Genomic DNA, 18897 nt, shown 5'->3' with positions numbered 1-18897 from the left:
GAGTTTTGATTTATAAAAATAAGATTTTCCATCTGTTTTTATGTGTCACTTGCATCACGTGTACTTTACCATGTCACATCGATGGTTTGGTAGATTGTTTGAAAGGCCTTTGAGGAACAGACATGAATTTGCAGAAGTCATTACACTGTAGGAAACTAAAAATGGAGACAGTTATAGAAAATTCCAGTGGAAAGAGTAAATGTATTGTTGGAAAAGTAATAAAAGCACAAAAATACTAAAGTAAAACTCACTTCACAGTAGCCTGTATGATTCAATTGTAGATCAATATTATGTAGTTAATGCATTAGCAGTAGAGCATTAATTTGCAATTACCGCAGGCGATCTGATCCTCTGTGTTTCGTCCATTGACATAAATGACCTTTTATTGAAAGAGATTCTGCAGTCATTATTTCTAGCGGATGTAACAAAAAGGGATAGAACAAAGAGGTTGCTTTCTGCAGTATGCATTTTTCATGGTAAAGGCTCCTGAATTTATACCCTGGCATGGCATATTTTTAGTAAATCTTTACTATTTAGTTGCTAAACTTGAAAAGAACAATAGGTCTTTTCAAACAACTTTTTAGACTGTTATAAAATGTGTAGGTCATGGTCATGCATGTCTCCATCACCTCCAGGCTGGATTTCTGAAATATACTCTAGGGGTGTAAGCCACCTGGAATGCTACTGCTTCTGTTGCCTACCTCCTAAGAATTAGATTGTGGCTTTGCCACAAAGCCCTGGCTAAGAGGCACCACATAACTGTTCTGCTCTTGAAACAGACCATAGGCTAGATTGTGACTCAGAAAGTCACAATCTAGTCCCTGGCTCCTCTCTTGCTCCAGGAAGGAAGTAAACTGTGTCAGACCCATACCTGACTTGTTGCTTTCCCTTCTGTACCAGCTCAGATGCACTCATCAGCACACTGTTGGGACTGACTCAAGATTCTACTCGCTCCCCTACCTTGCTTGTCAACTCCTCACCCATCTGTCCCAGAGGGGGGGTTATCCCCTCCCTGAGAGGCTTCTGTCCTCACACTGTGACCCATGATATGGTTAGCCCACACATGGGAAAACAATACCCTTGAACTCCCTTCCTGCTATATGCAGAAATATACAATGAAAAAAGCAATCTGCTGGTAAGTGAGGCTGGCCACAGTGACCATCTAACTTCCCCACATTCTGCACTGCCTACTTATGTCAAATTCAAGGTGCTGATTCAATGTATAAAGCCCCAAATGGTCAGGGACTTGATTAGTGAAAAAAGCTGCCTCCTCCCGTATATTCTGTCTTGACACTGAAGACCATCAAGGACACTTCTGCTGTTGGTTCCTGAGATAAACTCTCTCAAATAAGGAACAGTTGGCTTTCCGGTAAGGGCCTGTTCCTGCGCACTTACTTCCTCTGGTAACTGGTAACCAGAGGCTGTTCGGCTCTAGGACTCAGATTGACAGGATTTTTTTCCCCAGGAAGTGTATTACTGAGGCATTTAACTGAGGGATTTTTATAACAGCAGGACAGTTCTTTATGTGTGAATAAACAAGCTTTTGCACTGCAAAATAGAGGGGTTTCAACTGTTTGCAATTTTTGGACTTGTATTCACAACAGTAAGTCATAAAACAAATAACTACCCAGAGACGTGAGAATGCAGAAATCTGCACCTCTCTGAGAGACTCTAGAGAGACCAGGGAATGGAAGATTCATGGAGATGCCAATCATGGAAAGGAAATGTGCATGTAAAAAAACTTTCCATTCTGCATCATGGCAGCTCCACTGATCCTTTGCTGCTGGGAAGTAGCAAGCAATGAAAAGAAGAAAAGGAGAGTAAGGCACAGAAGCGTGTGTATAATCATGAAGCATAGCACCTGTGCCATACATAGACTTACATTGGGGACCACTCTGAAGAGCACCTTCTAGTTGAGTGATAACTCTGTATAGTGTTGATCAGTTTGACTACATGATCAAGTGGCTGGTCTGCAAATTTTCTCAGTTTTAGTAAAATCTTCTTCTCACAAAGAAGTAAATAATCTGGAAGAACGATCCTTGATGCCTTAATTTTCTTGTAACATCATAGTCCTCCCTAATACAGCACTTGATCCATGTTGAGAGAGGTTCTTTTATCCATGCAATTAGAATGAAGGAATTGGAATGAGAAGGAAACAGAGAAACAGATTATCTGAAACTCACAGTACATTTAGGAAAGGTTTTAACTTCTCTCAACATCCAGGTTATGCCATTTCTTTTCCTTCTGATATTCACTATTTGAGCAGCGAAAGGGGAAAGAAAAATCTCTTGGGAAGTGTGAAAGTGAGTTTTTATCATAGGCCTCAGAGGGTCAGAACTGTTTTATTCACATGAATGTCATTCTTCAACGGGAATAGTAGCTAGTTCACAAATTCCTACAGCCAAGCTGATAAAGGATGAAAGCAATTGTAGCTGAAATAAAATAAAACAGTACTGAAGGGAGAGACTCACAGGAATGAGAGGTTAATCATTGCCAGACTAAATTGAGGTCCGAAGATGGGAAAATTGGTTTGCTGGTTGGTTTTGATAGACGTGCAGCTTTCAAAAATCAGGATGTGCATCAAAAGAAGATGCTCATTAGAGCTGGTTGGAAATGTTTAGATGAAACTTTTTTCCATAGAAAAATGCCAGTTTGTTGAAACCAAAACGTTTCACGGAAACTTATCGATGTCAATGAATATTTCATCAGGTTCTCGGGTTGTTTGTGTGTGTGTGTGTGTGAGAGAGATTTTCTCTGTAGCCCTGTGGTTAGAGCACTGGCCTGGGATGTAGGTTCTGATTCTTTCATTGACTGTTCAGAATGGTCTGGGATGAAAACCTTTTTTCTGAGTCAGGCAGAGGAGCTACTTGAACCTGTCTGTCCATGAGTTAATGATGCTGTTCATTACCGACATGTGTCCTTTTATGGTGCTGACTCTTAGGGCCAAGGAAAGTCCATCCAGAGAGAAGTCAAGAAGTGATGGAATTCCTGACTTTCTAGCATTATTTTTTGTTTCATTGCACCAATAATAATAATTTCTCCCTATGTGTGAATATGATTTTTGAGGTAGAAAGTGAACTGGATTTTAGAAGGGTTACTGACTCTTTCAGAATAACCTGCCTCTGCCTTTCAAGATTAAGCTGCCAGGTTTAGGGAGCTTGATGAAGAGGAGATCTATATTTGGAGGACTTGAGAAGGCAGGGCAGGAGAATAGTGCCAATGGCCCTGTAACTGCATGACATAGCAACTAATCTGATGCTGCACTAGCTGCTGAAATGCATTTCCCTCCACAATATTTTCCTACTCCTTGGCACAGGATAGAGCTTTGTGCCTTTGATATTCCACAAGTACATGATGAAGTTAAAGACAGGTGTAGAATCTAAACATGTGCCTGGCCTGTTTACATACTGCTTTTTAGCGTGTCTGCCTACAAGTATCTCCTTCACGTTGCATAGCACCTACAATACAATGGTACAGTTCATTATGGGTGACTGATCATGAGATTATTGCTCATAGCTGTAATGTTCAAGGCATGTGAAATCATATTTGTTTTCCTAAATAGATGGTCGTGATTGTAAAATCCTGCATGTGCCCATGTACTGTATAGGGGTTAGCTCTGTAGCTCCTAGAACTAACAGAATACTATAGTCTCATATGAAAGTAATGCAGAGCATGCCTTTTTAATCTGCAGATCAGCACAACTCTCACAGAATTTGATCCCTCCAAGCTGCTTACTCAGAATCTAAATGAACAAACATGTATGTACCTTTGTTCAGTTGTAATGTTCAAAAGAAGGATAAAAAACTCTCATCCAACTCAGCCTTGCATCTTGATACTGCATTCCCAAGCCTTGTTAAATAGCATCCCATCTGCTATCCTATAACTCTAGAGTCATTTAGAAGCTAATGTGAATAAATCAAATAATTTCATCTATATTTTATCAATACTTAAGAAGATTTTTCTTAGTCATGAACTTGTCCTTTTAGAAGAGAGGTTCTCAAACTTTTTTAGAGTGTGAACCACATTGTCTCCTCATTTTCACAATCCCCTCATTTTCACAATCATGTAATATCTTCCAGGCAATTACAGCAATTGCTTATTTAGAGAAGTAATTTTAGGAAAGTATACAATGTATTTTTAGCTGTTGTAATGTAATTTACAGCTATAAAGGGGGAGCCAGAATTATGTGACCAGACAGCTCTCCATGGACCACTGTCTGCAGACTACTAGCGGTCTAAAGATGACAGTTGGAGAACCTTTGCCCTAGAACATTATATTTGGATGCTTACATTCTTATTACACCCCTCCCGCATTATAAGTAGGTGCTGAAATAGTCTGGGGATGCTGAATGTGCTCTTTTTGATTTCCTGATTCTTTGAATACTCTGTGTTAATCTAAATCATTGCTTAGAAACTGCAAAATAGATTTATTATCTTCATGTGCAATAGTTATGCAGCATTTTTCACTATGTGGCAGAGAACGTTCTTCACAGACTTGAGTAGTCTACTACTAGCTACAGAAGATACAGTTTTAAAAATCATATGTAAGCATTACCGAGATTTAAATCGCACATTTACCCATCATGAATGTCCTAGTTTTTTTAGGAATATTAGATTACACCCATTAGCTGGCAAGGCTCGGGTAGGTCCCTTCATGAAGCACCTTGTATTGCTTTTATGTAGTACAATCTGTCTTCAATATAACCTAAGCCAATAGAAACTAAACAAAAAGACAGTGTTCTTAACTGTACATTGAAAAAAATAGCCTAAACAGATTCATAAATACTTCTCAGACAAAAAGGTAGATTTATGTATTTAACAGTTCTCAGGAAGAATTTATAATGAAAAAAATTGCATTAAACGATGACAAATACGTTTAAAATTAGATACATAGTATAATACAAGAGGCTGAGTAACTCTTTTCCTTACCTTCTGGGCATATCAGTGAGGAACATTTCAAAGCAAACTCATCCAAATTAATATAAAAGCAAAACTGCTTATCCATTGCAGAACCTTTCGAAGGTACCTGAGAGGAAATTTTGTTGTTTATCCCATTGCTAGAGTCCGAATATTAGAAATGTGTGAAGTCAAAGGCAGATTTTCTAATAGGATGGCATTTCGAGAGCTATTTTATTTAGAGATCTTGTGCAGTTTAGTAGCAACGCTGAAATAAGTCTCTTCCTTTTGGGGGAAGTAAGATGGCATTCTGCTAAATGCTAAAATTTTATCACTTGGGGGGGGGGGGGGAAAGCTGCCAGAGAGGCCTAAGAATATAAAAGCATTTGAGATCTCAGAAGGAGTTTAAATCAATGCACTGCCACAGTTACAGTGCAGATGAAAGAGCCTGCTGTCTCAATTGCCAGGAAACTACTTAGAAACTCTCACTTTGATTTCTTTTGGTAGTCCTTTACATTACCGCTAAATGCAATAGATAGGGACATCAGTGCTTTGATGTTGTACAGCTACAACAAATGGAAACTAATATGGTAGAACAGTCAACCTTTGTGATTTGCATGTGTATATACAAATATATACCCATCAATCTCCTTATCTGACTGTGTATCTCCACTACCAGTCTGCCTACCTAGTGTACCTCTTTTCTTTACAATTACTATTATTTTGTGCCCATTTTCCAACAGAGAGCAAAACATATATTTTTGATGGAAGGAAAAATAAAATTGTCTCCCCACTACTTCTAAGCTATGAATGATGTGAATTCAGTAATGATAGAGAGCTACAATAGTGATTTGAGACAGGTTAGAGTAGGAGTGCTACTGCTAACCAGGACTGATGATGGTGATGGAGAATTAGAAACATTGCCTTGATAATACTCAGCACTGAGGCATTTTTGTTATCACAATCTAATTATTGCACGAATATTTACACCACTTGAAAATTAACAGTGTAATAAAACATATAGGGCCAGATTATCTGGCTTTCTCCAGTTCTTTGCTCCATGCGTGCTGTAAAGGGACAGTAAACTTTCTGCATCTCCTTAGCTGGGAATTGTGTGAGGAGATACAGGGCAGGGATGGAACTGAAGGAGTGTGGGGCTAACGTTCACTGCTGCCTCTGTGGCACCATCTCTTCCACAACCACCCTGGATTCTGCAGAAGCTTCTCCATCAACTCCAGAGTCCATCCTGGTGGGGAAGATGAAGACTGAAGCTCCAGGGTGAGGAGAGAGGGGAACAGGATTGGGACTAGAGAGAGGTACACATCTTCCCCCATCCAACCCCACAGAAATTATATGAAAAAGATAATACACCTCCTACCTGAAATATATTTTCCAAATAATCCTCTCCTCCCCTGCCACTTCTCCCAAGAAGGTGTTCATCATCTGGGGAAGCCTTTAAATGGAACTGCACAGCTAGTGAGTTGGTAGGGGCTATTCCAGGGTCCTGGCTTTGTATGGATGACCCTAGACTCCCAAGATCCTGTGGAATCTGCTGAGTTTGGGGCAGCCCTAAAGCTTTTTCTGCAGAGAACAAAACAAAACATGACACGCTGATGTGTGGGTATTTCCCTCAAAAGCAGTCGCTCTTGGCAAAATCCAGTGCACCCAGTGGGAAATGTGCCTCGGTAAAGTCTTCAGGATTTGGCCCTACTGTGTTTTGTAATGATGATTATAAAAACCCAGCAGGCCATTTGTAAAGTGTCATTATCACTGATGCACATTATTGATAATATCATTTTTTAAAAATATGGAATGTGAATAAAAATGTTTCAAATAGAAGCAAATTATTAAAAACAAATATATAACAAGTAGTAAAAAGAACTCTGCTGACACATTCACTCTAGCTCGCTGCTGAGCTTTTTCAAGATCCCATTGACAAAGTTATATAGATGTATCCATGGTTATTTATCAATATATTAGGGCGGTATTCTCTTATACTGTACATAAGTAGGGATCCTGCAATGTATGTGTGTCTCTCACGCTTGCAGTTTCACAGAGCTTGATCCTGTGATGCATTCCAGAGGTGCATTCCCCAGTGAAATCCTATAAAGTGGATTTCACTTAATGAGTTACCCTTGAATTATGCAGCTCAGGAGGACCAAGCCCTTAGAATTTATTCTTAGGTTATATGAGATAAAATTGCTCAATATATTTATTTGTGTGTGTAAAGGATTGGAAGCACTGTTCCTCCATTCCCCATCCTCCATCCTCCCAGTGGTGTTGTGCCTGTCACTATCCAACATTAAATAGTATTAAACAAGGTTCGGTATACAGAGAATTCAGCCTGCTTAGTACCATGACAAATACATCTTTAAAGATCCTTTTAACTTTTTATTAAAGATACAGAAAAGAAAGAAAAACAGTTAAAGCATTTGAAATGTTAAGTGTTAAGTAAGGCTTTCATTTTAACAATATACCTTGTTCCCTTTTCCTTTAACTGGAGAGAGTTTGAGAAGGGGAAAAACCCCTTGTTTCACAGTCTTTTAAATGATATCAACGATGGTAATAATTATTCTTGTGTGTAAAAGAGAAGAAGTTGGTTGAAATGAGCTGTAGCTTCTTGTTGCTGCTGCTGTTTTTGTTAAAGTCGGATCCCATTTCATCTCAGTTCGTGTTTGGGATTCAGCTCTAGCCAGTAGCAGTGGCAATGTTATCTAGGTCCCTATGTCTCGCACAGGCTGGTCAGGACCTCTTTCAGGATTAGGATGACGAAGGTCCAGGATCCCACGAGATAGTGGGGGTGGCAGCCATGATGGTGAAGCTTGCTTCAGTGGCCTCTGGCTGTTCTTTTCCCCCAAAAATCTCTTGAAGGATCCATAAAAGGAATGATGAGTGGAATAGCCCCTCCCTTCATTAGTTTGTCTACCAGTGAGGCCTCGTTTCCAACACACCGGTTTTGGTTCATTAGTTTCCAGACCACATTCTGTTGTTTGCCAGACATGATCGCAACACAGTCCTTGAGTTGTATATGTAGTCTTTTTGTTTAGACTAATTCAGCTTTTCCCATCAACATTTTTATTATAACTTATTGTGATATCTTATGAACTTTCATATATTTTTACATTTGAGCTCACAATTAGAGTAAATTTAAATTATCACAACAACCCTTCTGATTTTTAGTTTGCTATCGTCTTCTGCACATTCTTAGGTTATTTCAATTCATAATGTTGCATTATAATATGGAAAAAAAGTAAAAGCCTCTCTATTTATAAGGTTATAACAGGTATCCTCTACTGTATCTCATGTGTATGCATCCTGTCAAAATATTTCAGAAATTTGACAACAGAATCTGAACTTGTTTTAAGTGACATGACATAGCATGGCTTTTAACTGTATTTTCTTACATTTTAAATATTTTTTTTAAAATAGCTAATAAAAGTGTTACCCATATGCTAAAAAAAATGGAATCCTTTAGCGAACAAAGAGGTTTAAATAAAGCATCAGTTGGGTTTTCAGTTAAATAACCTGTGGAGGAAATTATTATGATGTTCTCTATAATTGCTCTGAAAAGAAAATCTCTAAGTCTATGGAAGGCATAACAGATCTAATTAATGCTCACCCTGTTTCTCCAGAGAAACAGATTTTGTGTAATGTAAATGGGCTGCATAGGAAATGTTCTTGTGCATATTTTATAGTTATTCCCCTTTTTTCCTGCAAAGCAGTGGTTTACAATATTTTAAAATGTACCTTTCTTCTTCTGAACTGCAGCTTGTATTAGTTTGTGAAACCATGTGTAAAATGTTGATATGTTACCTAGGTCTTTTTTCCCCTTAAGTGGTGAAATCAAGTATCTAGTGAATCTTATGATTTAGTTTTAGAGGGGGGGTGTGTGTGTGTGTGTGTTTGTTTATATTGTCTTGAAGTAGGAGACCATTTCATTGTTTTATTCATTACATGCTTTTCTGATGTTCTCATATGAATAAAAGCTTATATCAGTCACTGAAAACACTGACTTGGCCTGGTGCCTGATAGTCTAATATGTCTGCAGTTTGTACGGCAGGAAAATTGGTGGTTCCTCTTTAAGAGGATACAGTATTAATTGGGCTTCTTCCCCCTTCAGGGTGCTTCTTTCACCTTCATTGGATACTTCAGCTGACCCCTCCCCCTCATACTCCTCATATGAATTGGAAGGGAGCCAACCAGTAAGGCCTAGCAATATAGAGTACTCATACCAAGTGGTTGCAGATCTTTGGAGACGGAGACTTAGCTATATCTACACAAAACAGACTTGGGCTCACACTACAGCACTAAAAATAGCCATTTGGATGGTCTGACTCAGGCTGGAGTTCAGGCTCTGAAGCCTATCCCCTCTCTGGGCTTCAGAGCCTGAGCTATAGCCCAATCTGGAATGTCCACATGGTTATTTATAGCACCGTAGCACGAGCCTGAGTCTGTAGACCTGGGTTCTGAGACATTTATTTTTTTGCAGTGTAGACCCCAGAATTGTAAATCTTTTCAATTGTATTGTCAGCCTCACAATGTTTGGTTTGTTTTGTTTTTGTTTTTTTGCTTGTTTGTTTTTGAAGCCCAAGTTCCTGAAATCCGGTGACTATGTGAGGATCTCAGGTTTTGGTTTTTGGGGGGTTTTTTTTGGGGGGGGGGATGGGTTCAAGTACATTTCTAGCTCTCATGGTCACAGAAAAGACCTTTAAATGTGAATCCTAAAGGCTAAAAATGAGAAGATAAATGAAAACAATCCCATTAAAAAAAAAATTCATGGTCTTGGGGTGGGATCCTGACTCATGCTTTGGCCACTTGTGCTTGGCAATACTAGGGACCAACACTTTGGGCAGGAATTGTGTGTGTGTATTTAATTTGGTTCATGGAGCCTGTTGGTGGTGTCTCCAGTTCATTTTAGTGCTCTGGTTGGGATTTCTGAAATTGGTATCAGATGATACTTACTGCCATATTTGATGTCTTTGGGAGATTTTTCATAGCTGAATTTGGGCTTTTAGCTGCCCAGGCTATATCCACTAGGCTCTTTGGTGGTTATCAGCTTAAATTCCTGAGTTCCATTTATTCTGATGTTCATAATACAGTTGCATTTAAGGCCCCTGAACATCAGTAAGTTCAAACAGCACAAGTAATCTCATATGCCATTGGAAATTTGTTGTTGATTGCTGGGTGTGTGTTTTATAGGTGTGCAGTGCAGTACAGAATCAAGATTTCACTGTGATTGAGGACTACTGCACAGGACTGAGAGCCCTACTTTATCTGAAAAGCATTGAGGAGCTTCAAGACTGGGATGGACAGAGTCCTGCAACCATGTGCCATCAGAAAGGAAAACCAGTACCCAAAATTGCTGATCTGATTGGAAAGGTATGCTGTTACACTGAGATTCCTGGCTAATGATATCAGCTTTTGGCTTCAAACATAGTTTCATATGTTGGGTTATGCTTTTTATCCCAGTGGCCATATTTTGTCACCATTGCCATCAAAATTAGTTGGTATGAGGTCTTTTGTCCCCTTCTGAATAGTCACCAGGCAATTTGTGATGTCATATTACTACTGTTACCATTGACATGATGTCACCACTTCATTGACAGTAGCATGGCTTATTTTTTAAATATAGAATGTAAAGACAAAAAGTATTAGAAATTCTCTCTTCATTGTACTTTTTAATTCAGATTTGCATGGCTGATTTTGGGTCAGAATCCATAGTATGTTTCGACCCTTTTGCAACACTCTGGTCGCACAAAGGATGCCAAATGCAAATAGCTCGGCCATCTGAGAGATCTCCAAGCATGAGAGAGCTCTTAGTTGGCACAGAGCCAGTTTACCTGCTGTGTTCCATCAGCCCCATTACTATAGTATCTGAGCACTTCACAATCTCTAACAGATTTATTCTTAGAACATCTGAGGTGGGAAAGTGCTATTATCCCCATTTTACAGGGCAGAAACTGAAGCATAGAGAGACTAAGTAACTTGCCTGAGGATCTACCACAAGAAGTCTGTGGTAAAGCAGGAACTTGAACTCAGGTCCCTGATCTTCTAGACTAGCATCCTAACCACTAGATCATTCTTCTTCTTTGCTCCAGCAGTCCTGTTGGGGACTCTGGCCAGTTGGTGTGGATTGCAGCAGACCCAATACTGTTCTTCCTTACACTAGGCATCCTGCAGATTCATGTTCAGAATCAGGGAGATATAACTGGCTCCCTAATGGCACGCTCCTGCCCCCTGCACCAATCAAAATCTCACTACAGCAGTGAGTCTGTGTCTTTGTTTCAAGTTACTAGAGGGGATCACTTTGAAGAGTGGTTTCAGTTATGGCATCATGGCTATTGATTATCCTTCTAAAAGTCTAATATAACCCTGTTGAAAATGTTGTAAAAAGTAAAGAATTACAAAAGAATAGGATTTGCAGTGTCAAATGCTTCCAAATCTCTGCTTATCGTTGCTGTTGACTGGAGTTCTTTTCAGTAGGAGGTTAGTGATTTTTTTTTTTTTTTGGTTCTCTGTGGTGGTCTGAAAATTATAATGTTATCTTTCTGTGGAAAAGACAATCTTATTCCTAAAGCTCTGAATACTAGTGTTTAAAAAAAATCTAATCTGTTTCCTTTCAGCTGCTTAAGTTTATGTGGTTAAACCCCAGCTCAAAAGGTTATGTCCCAACTTTCTCTTTAACAGATATCGTCAGAGAAATACACACTGCATTTACACTTTGTATAATACAGTGATGTTAACAATTCTTCCCTTAAAACAACATTCAGTATTCTATCTTAGTATTACCTTTTTATTATACTAAATAGACAGCCATTGTCAGAAGATATTTTTCACGTCCTTCTGAATGAAAAGGAAAAAAATTACAATTTTTAGTCTTTTCAGCTTGTCACTACATCAATAATTAACTTTAAAAAGGTAGTATGAAAAGATGCTTTAAGGAAGCATTTAATAATTCAAAGGAATTTTAACTTGAAACAGGTCACATGAAAAAGAATAAAAACGAAGTCCTATGTAATCTAGTTTTCTGGCTATGTTAGACATTTAAAAAGAGCAAGAGATACAGATTATAACTGACTTTGTATTTGATTGCCTTTAATACAAAATTATATCATTGGACCATTGCTACCAGATGACAAAATGTAAAGTTTATCCAGGCTGAACCATTGAAGAGATAATAGTATATTATATTTCAGTCCCAAATTCAGGGTAACTGCATGTCCAGTAACGAACAAATAAGAGGAAAAGGAAGAAAAATAATGCAGCCTGGATATAAGGGAAATACCATGATGAATGACTCTGCTAGAGGGAATCAAACACACAGCCTAGATATCATTAATATTTATAAAATCATAATTAGCAAGACCGTGCCTAAGCAGTGTTATTAGTGTAACTAATTACGTTATCATAAACTAAGTTTGCAATATTATAGGAATCAGTGTTCTTACCTTCATAAATTATCATCAGTATTGGATTCCATGTACTGTACCTACAAATTCAGCTAAGCACTATAGGTTCATATATATTCAAATCCAAATAGCTCCATACTTAGAATGTTAAGTAGCTGATATAACATGTTCATCTGATTCCTTCTCTAAATCAAATCCAGAACCAAGGAGAAGGTGACAAACCGAGGTACTGTAAAAATTCTTACTAGTACAAAAGCTATGTAAGGATATCATGTAATAAAAATTTGACAGCCAAAATCCTACATTCTGGTTTACAAATATTTTATAAAGAGTTTTTCAAATGTGTCTTGGTTTTAATGTGACTTGAAAGCTAATTCATTCAGTAGGACCTATAAGAAAGATAAACAAGAAACAGTGACAGTATTTTGCATACTAAAGCTATGTGGCTAATATATGCTACTAGTAATAAAAACTGTTAGATTTATTGAACAGTCAATGTAAAAATGTAAGGGGCAGATACTCCACCATTTAGTCAGTGACAGAATTCCTATTGCCTTCAGTGGGAACAGGGGATCTGTCCCCTGGACAGAAGTGGAGACCGGTGAGAAACAGCTAGAAATAGGTATAGTTTTCAACAAGATCACAGAGGGGGTAGACCTTTTAGAGTTAGGACATGTCTACATCTGACAGAAGTACATTTATGCTTGTATAGACATCAGCCCTGACCATAGCTAGATCTGTTTGTGGTGGTATCTATTTCAGTAAACAGTCTGATTTTGAATGTTGCCATCCACAGTAATTCCCTATGCTATTGGTAATCCATTGCTTCCATCAGGTTCAGGTAAAAGCAGATGGTCTACTAGCAGATTATTGCTCTAGGATCTTCCAGTGCTAGCTGACATGAGTAAAATGATGGATGCAAAGCTCCTTGTAAGAGATACTCGTGACACTGCACTTGAGCTGCTTTGCAATGTCCATGTTGTAATAGTGTCCACAATGGTCACCATATTAGTTAACTGATTTTCCTGTTTTTCTTCGAGTGATTGCTCATGTGTATTCCACAGTAGGTGTGCGTGCTCACCATGTGCACCGGTGCCGGAAGTTTTTCCCTTAGCAGTATCCGTACTGGGGGAGCACCATGGCGACCCCTGGAGTGGCGCCTGTATATCGCGCTATAAGGGGAGCCACGGGCTCCCCCCACCCTCAGTTCCTTCTTGCCGCCAGTGAAGGTAGTCGGAACCTTGTGCTCCAGCTCTGCTGCAGCCTTTTCTTCTCGACCTTAGTGGTACCATTCGTAGATTGTTTCTTCAGTTGTTAGAGTGGGCTCGGGGCATGCTCCGTGCCCCAGGCTTCAAGTCGTGCGACTCCTGTCGCCGTTCTATGCCTAGGAGTGACTCGCACGCTGAGTGTCTCCGCTGCCTGGGTGAGACTCACATTAGCGACCGTTGCAAGATCTGCAGGTCGTTCAAGCCAAGGACCAAGAAGGAGAGAGACATTAGACTTCGAGCTCTCCTGATGGAGTTGGCACTGGCCCCAACGCCAGCACGCCGATCGGACTCGGCGCCGGCCACCGCATCGTCGGTGCGTAGCGAGGCCCCTTCGACCAGTCGGCACCGCTCTCCCTCCAAAAAGCAAGGGAAGGACCCGGCCTCACAGCGGTGCCGCAACAAGGAAAAGGGGGAGGCTGGTCCCGCGTTGGGCAGTCGCACTCGGGACAGCCCATGGGGTGCCTCGGCACCGGGGCACCGGACCTCACGTCGCCATCACGGGTACCGAAGTAGTTCTTCGGGCAGGTACCGTTCCTCGACGTCGAGGTCCAGGTCCCGAGGGAGATGACGTCACAGGCACCGATCCCGGGGCACTGAGCGTTCGTCGGTGACCTCGGCTTCGGCACCCAGACAGCCACCCTCGGTCCGCGCTGTTCAGCCGGAACAGATAGTGCCATCGGGCTCTCAGCCAGGTCAATGGCAAGGGGCCCCGTGGCAAGGACAGTGGTGCCAGTGGGCACCGTGGCCACCGATGCCAGCCCAGACGGGGGCTCGTTCGGTCGCCGGAGCATCTCAGACTCTATCGGCCTCATCCAGCCAGATACGGGACAAGTCGGCGGATCACGAGTCGGCGGATCCGCGCCCAGACTCTGATCTGGGGCTCGACGCCCCGGCACCAACCGAGGCTCTCGGCTCCGTGCGGGCCCTCTCCCCGGCACCAGACGACACCATAACGGCGCCTCCGCCCTCAGTCCCACTGGAGGACTTCAAGGCGCACCAGGACCTGCTAAAGCGGGTGGCATCCAGCCTCCAGCTGCAGGCCAAGGAGATGGAGGGTCCGTCCGATTCCCTCTTCAACGTCCTGTCTCCCTCGGCACTGGGCCGCGTGGCCCTGTCCCTGCACCAGGGTATTGCCAACATCTCCAACACCCTCTGGCAAACCCCTGCCTCCTTGGCCCCTATCTCCAAGAAGGCGGAGAGGAAATACTTCGTGCTGGCCAAGGACCACGAATACCTCTATTCCCACCCGGCACCCAACTCGCCCATGGTGGAATCGGTAAACCACAGGGAGCGACAGGGCTAGCCCATGCCCACCCCCAAAAATAAGGACGCCAGATGCTGGACTCCTTTGGGAGAAAGCTTTATTCCTCTGCGAGTTTCCAGCTTAGGGTAGCCAACCACCAGGCCCTACTGAGCAGGTATGACTTTAACCTTTGGGAGTCTCTGCCTAAGTTCGAGCCCCTCCTCCCGGATCGGGATAGGAAGGACTTCAAGGCGCTGGTGGAAGACAGAGTGGCGGCTGCTAAAGCGGCCCTGCAAGTGGCATCAGATGCAGCTGACACTGCAGCCCGCTCAATGGCTTCCGCGATTTCCATGCGCAGGGCGTCGTGGCTCCTGTTGTCGGGATGGTCGACGAAGGCCCAATCCCTGATGCAGGACCTCCCGTTCGATGGGAAGGCACTCTTTGTGGACCAGATGGACGTCAGGCTTCATGGGATGAAAGATTCCCGCACTACCTTGCAGACCTTGGGCCTCTACATCCCTACGGCTAAGGACGAGGCCAAATCGCTTCCGGCGGCTCAACCTGCGAGGAGCGGATACGAGCCCCCGTATAAAAGACCCAGAGACCAGAAACGCCGGATTCAGCGGCAGTCCCGCTCTGCCCCGCAGCCTGGGCCCTCCAAGGGCAAGAGGCAGGGAAAGAGGTGGTTTTGACTATTTGCAGGGGAGGCACCGGGCCTGTTGCCAGGGAGACCCCACGTTTAATAAAGTTTGTGTTCTGCAACCGATTGTCTGCCTTCCACAGGGCGTGGTCCCACATAACATCAGATCAGTGGGTCCTCAGTACCATTTCCAAGGGCTACATGTTGCAGTTCACCTCACCCCCACCAAATCACCCGCCCTCCTTGATGGCCCCGGGGGACCTGGAGCATGTCCGCCTCCTGGGGCAGGAGGTGGACCGGCTACTGCACCTGGGGGCAGTGGAAAGGGTACCCGTGGAATTCCAGGGCAAAGGGTTCTACTCCCGATACTTCCTGATCCCGAAGGCCAAAGGGGGCCTCAGGCCCATCCTCGACCTGTGGGACCTAAACCAGTTTCTAGTCTGTTCCAAGTTCCTCTTGGTGTCCCTGGCCTCTATTATCCCCTCCCTGGACCCGGGGGACTGGTACGCGGCCCTGGACCTTCAGGACGCGTATTTTTATATCCATATTTTCGAGAGGCACAGGCGCTTCCACCGCTTTCTGGTGGGGATGGACCACTACCAGTTTGCGGTCCTCCCATTTGGCCTATCCACGGCACCCAGGGTTTTTACGAAATGTATGGCTGTGGTAGTGGCCTACCTTAGGCAGGAGGGGGTACAGATCTTTCCTTACGTGGACGACTGGCTCCTCAAGGGGGAGTCCCGCTCCGAGGTAAAGACCCACGTGGAGCTGTTCCTATCGACATGTGCTGGTCTCGGTCTAGTGGTGAACGAGACCAAATCAACATTAGTTCCCGTTCAGCGCATAGAGTTCATTGGGGCCCTGCTGGACTCCTCGAGGGCCACAGCCTCTCTCCCCCTGGACAGGTTCGAGACCCTAAGGGATCTGATCGCCTCAGTCACGGCTTTCCCGGTGACCACGGCGAGGGCGTGCCTTCGAATTCTGGGGCACATGGCGGCGTGTACATACGTGGTCTGCCATGCCAGACTCCGAATGAGGATAGCCTCAGATCTGGCTATCCTCCCAATTCTCCCAAGCTCGGGACGGCCTAGACAGGGTGCTCATGGTTCCATCCCCGATACTGGGTTCCCTTCAATGGTGGTCTTGCCCGAGCAATATGCTGCAAGGAGTTCCCTTCTGGGATGCCAGCCCGTCCATAGACCTGGTGTCCGATGCTTCGGACCTCGGCTGGGGAGCCTACACAGGGAATGTGCAGACCCAGGGAACGTGGTCGACCCCGGACTTGTCCCTTCACATAAATGTCAAAGAGCTCAAGACGGTGCAGTTGGCGTGCGTGGCTTTCCTCACGCACCTCCGTGGCAGGGTGGTCAGGGTCCTCACGGACAACACCGCTGCCATGTAGTACATCAACAGGCAAGGCAGGACTCGCTCTCTAGCCCTCTGCCAGTAAGCCCTGAACCTATGGGAGTTCTGTATAGCCCACAATATCTCCCTGAGGGCGTCCCACTTCCCGGGCGTCCACAATACGCAAGCGGACTGCCTCAGCAGGGTCTTCTCCCCTCAGTATGAGTGGTCGCTCCATTCAGAGGTTGCTCACCGGCTCTTCCAAGAGTGGGGAGTTCCCCAGATCGACCTGTTTGCAACCCACCAGAACCAGCATTGTCCCCGGTTCTGCTCCAGGGGAGGGGTGCGGATGGGCGCAATCTCCGATGCGTTCCTCCTACGGTGGTTGGGCCAGCTCCTCTATGCCTTTCCCCCGCTCCCCCTCATCACCAAGGTCCTTCAGAAGGTGAAAGTGGACAAGGCGAGAGTCATTCTCATAGCCCTGGCGTGGGCCCGTCAACACTGGTACGGGCCCCTCCTACGCCTCTTGGTGGGCCCCCCGAGGGCGCTGCCGCTCTGCCCGGACCTCCTCTCCCAGGACAGGGGGTGCCTCCTCCATCCCAATCTGGCCGCACTCCACCTCACAGCGTGGCTGTTCCGTGGCTAAACGAGGAGGAGAACAGGTGTTCGGAGCAGGTAAGGCGAGACCACCTGGAAAGCAGGAAGCCGTCCACGCGTCGGACATACGTGGCAAAGTGGTCCAGGTTCGCCAGGTGGGCGAGTGAGCAGGGAGTCTCCCCCTCCACTGCACCTCTAAAGCTTATCCTGGACTACCTTTTATCCCTTAGGGCCCAAGGACTGGCACCTGCCTCAGTCAGGGTGCACCTGGCGGCCATATCGGCCTTCCACCCACCGGTGCAACGGTACTCGGTCTTCTCCCACTCGATGACCTCCCGTTTCCTAAAGGGCCTCAACCGTTCATTCCCATACGCTAGGCCCCCTCCCCCCCCCCGCCCCCGTGCCGCAATGGGACCTCAACCTGGTCTTGTCCCAACTCACGGGGCCCCCTTTTGAACCCCTGGCCACATGTTCCTGGTCTCACCTCTCATAGAAGGTGGCCTTCCTTGTAGCGATCACGTCAGCCCGATGTGTCTCGGAACTTAGGGCCTTAACCTCGGAACCCCCCTATACGGTCTTCCACAGGGATAAAGTCCACCTGCACCCACTCCCGGCGTTCCTCCTGAAGGTCGTCTCCGCCTTCCATATGGAACAGAGCATCTTTCTTCCCGTGCTCTGTCCTAAGCCCCATTCTTCTAACGAGAAACGCCGCCTCCACACGCTCGATGTGTGTAGGGCTCTGGCTTTTTATCTGGATGGGACCAAGCCATTCCGGAAATCCTCGCAACTCTTTATTGCCTCGGCCAAGCGGGCAAAGGGGCAGCCTATCTCCACCCAATGGCTTTCCCGCAGGATCATTTCGTGCATACGCATGTGCTATGATCTGGCAGGGGTCCCCCTGCCACCAATCATTAGGGCGCATTCAACGAGGGCTCAGGCCTCATCAGCTGCCTACGTAGCCCATTTCCCTATCCAGAACATTTGTAGGGAGGCCACTTGGGCCTCAGTTCACACATTTACTTCGCATTACGTGATTGTCTCCCAGTCTAGGGATGACGCCGGGTTCGGCAGGGCAGTACTTCGTCCCAAACTATCGTGAACTCCTACCCACCTCCAACAGATATTACTTGGAATCACCTACTGTGGAATACACATGAGCAATCACTTGAAGAAGAAAGGACAGTTACCTGTTCCGTAACTGGTGTTCTTCGAGATGTGTTGCTCATGTCTATTCCACACCCCGCCCTCCTTCCCCTCTGTCAGAGTTGTCTGGCAAGAAAGAACCAAGGGTGGGGGGAGCCTGTGGCTCCCCTTATAGCGTGATGTACAGGCGCCACTCCAGGGGTTGCCGCAGTGCTCCCCCAGTACGGATACTGCTAAGGGAAAACTTCCGGCACCGGTGCACATGGCGAGCACGCACACCTACTGTGGAATAGACATGAGCAACACATCTCGAAGAACGCCAGTTACGGAACAGGTAACTGTCGTTTCCAAATATAGA

The 18897-nt window shown here is 44.6% G+C and overlaps 1 protein-coding gene across 1 annotated transcript in view; it reads left to right on the top strand.

Moving 5' to 3' along the window:
* Positions 1-18897, top strand: part of DPYD (dihydropyrimidine dehydrogenase) — a 564598-nt gene that overhangs the window by 495581 nt on the left and 50120 nt on the right. The window contains exon 20 of the mRNA XM_065409369.1: positions 10095-10274. Coding sequence (XP_065265441.1) covers positions 10095-10274 — 180 coding nt within the window. The remainder of the gene's footprint in view (positions 1-10094; positions 10275-18897) is intronic.

The sequence above is a fragment of the Emys orbicularis genome, chromosome 8 (assembly GCF_028017835.1).
Source record: "Emys orbicularis isolate rEmyOrb1 chromosome 8, rEmyOrb1.hap1, whole genome shotgun sequence".
Lineage (NCBI taxonomy): Eukaryota > Metazoa > Chordata > Testudines > Emydidae > Emys > Emys orbicularis.
Note: the sequence above shows the minus strand (reverse complement) of the source record. Positions and strands in the feature narration are given on the sequence as shown.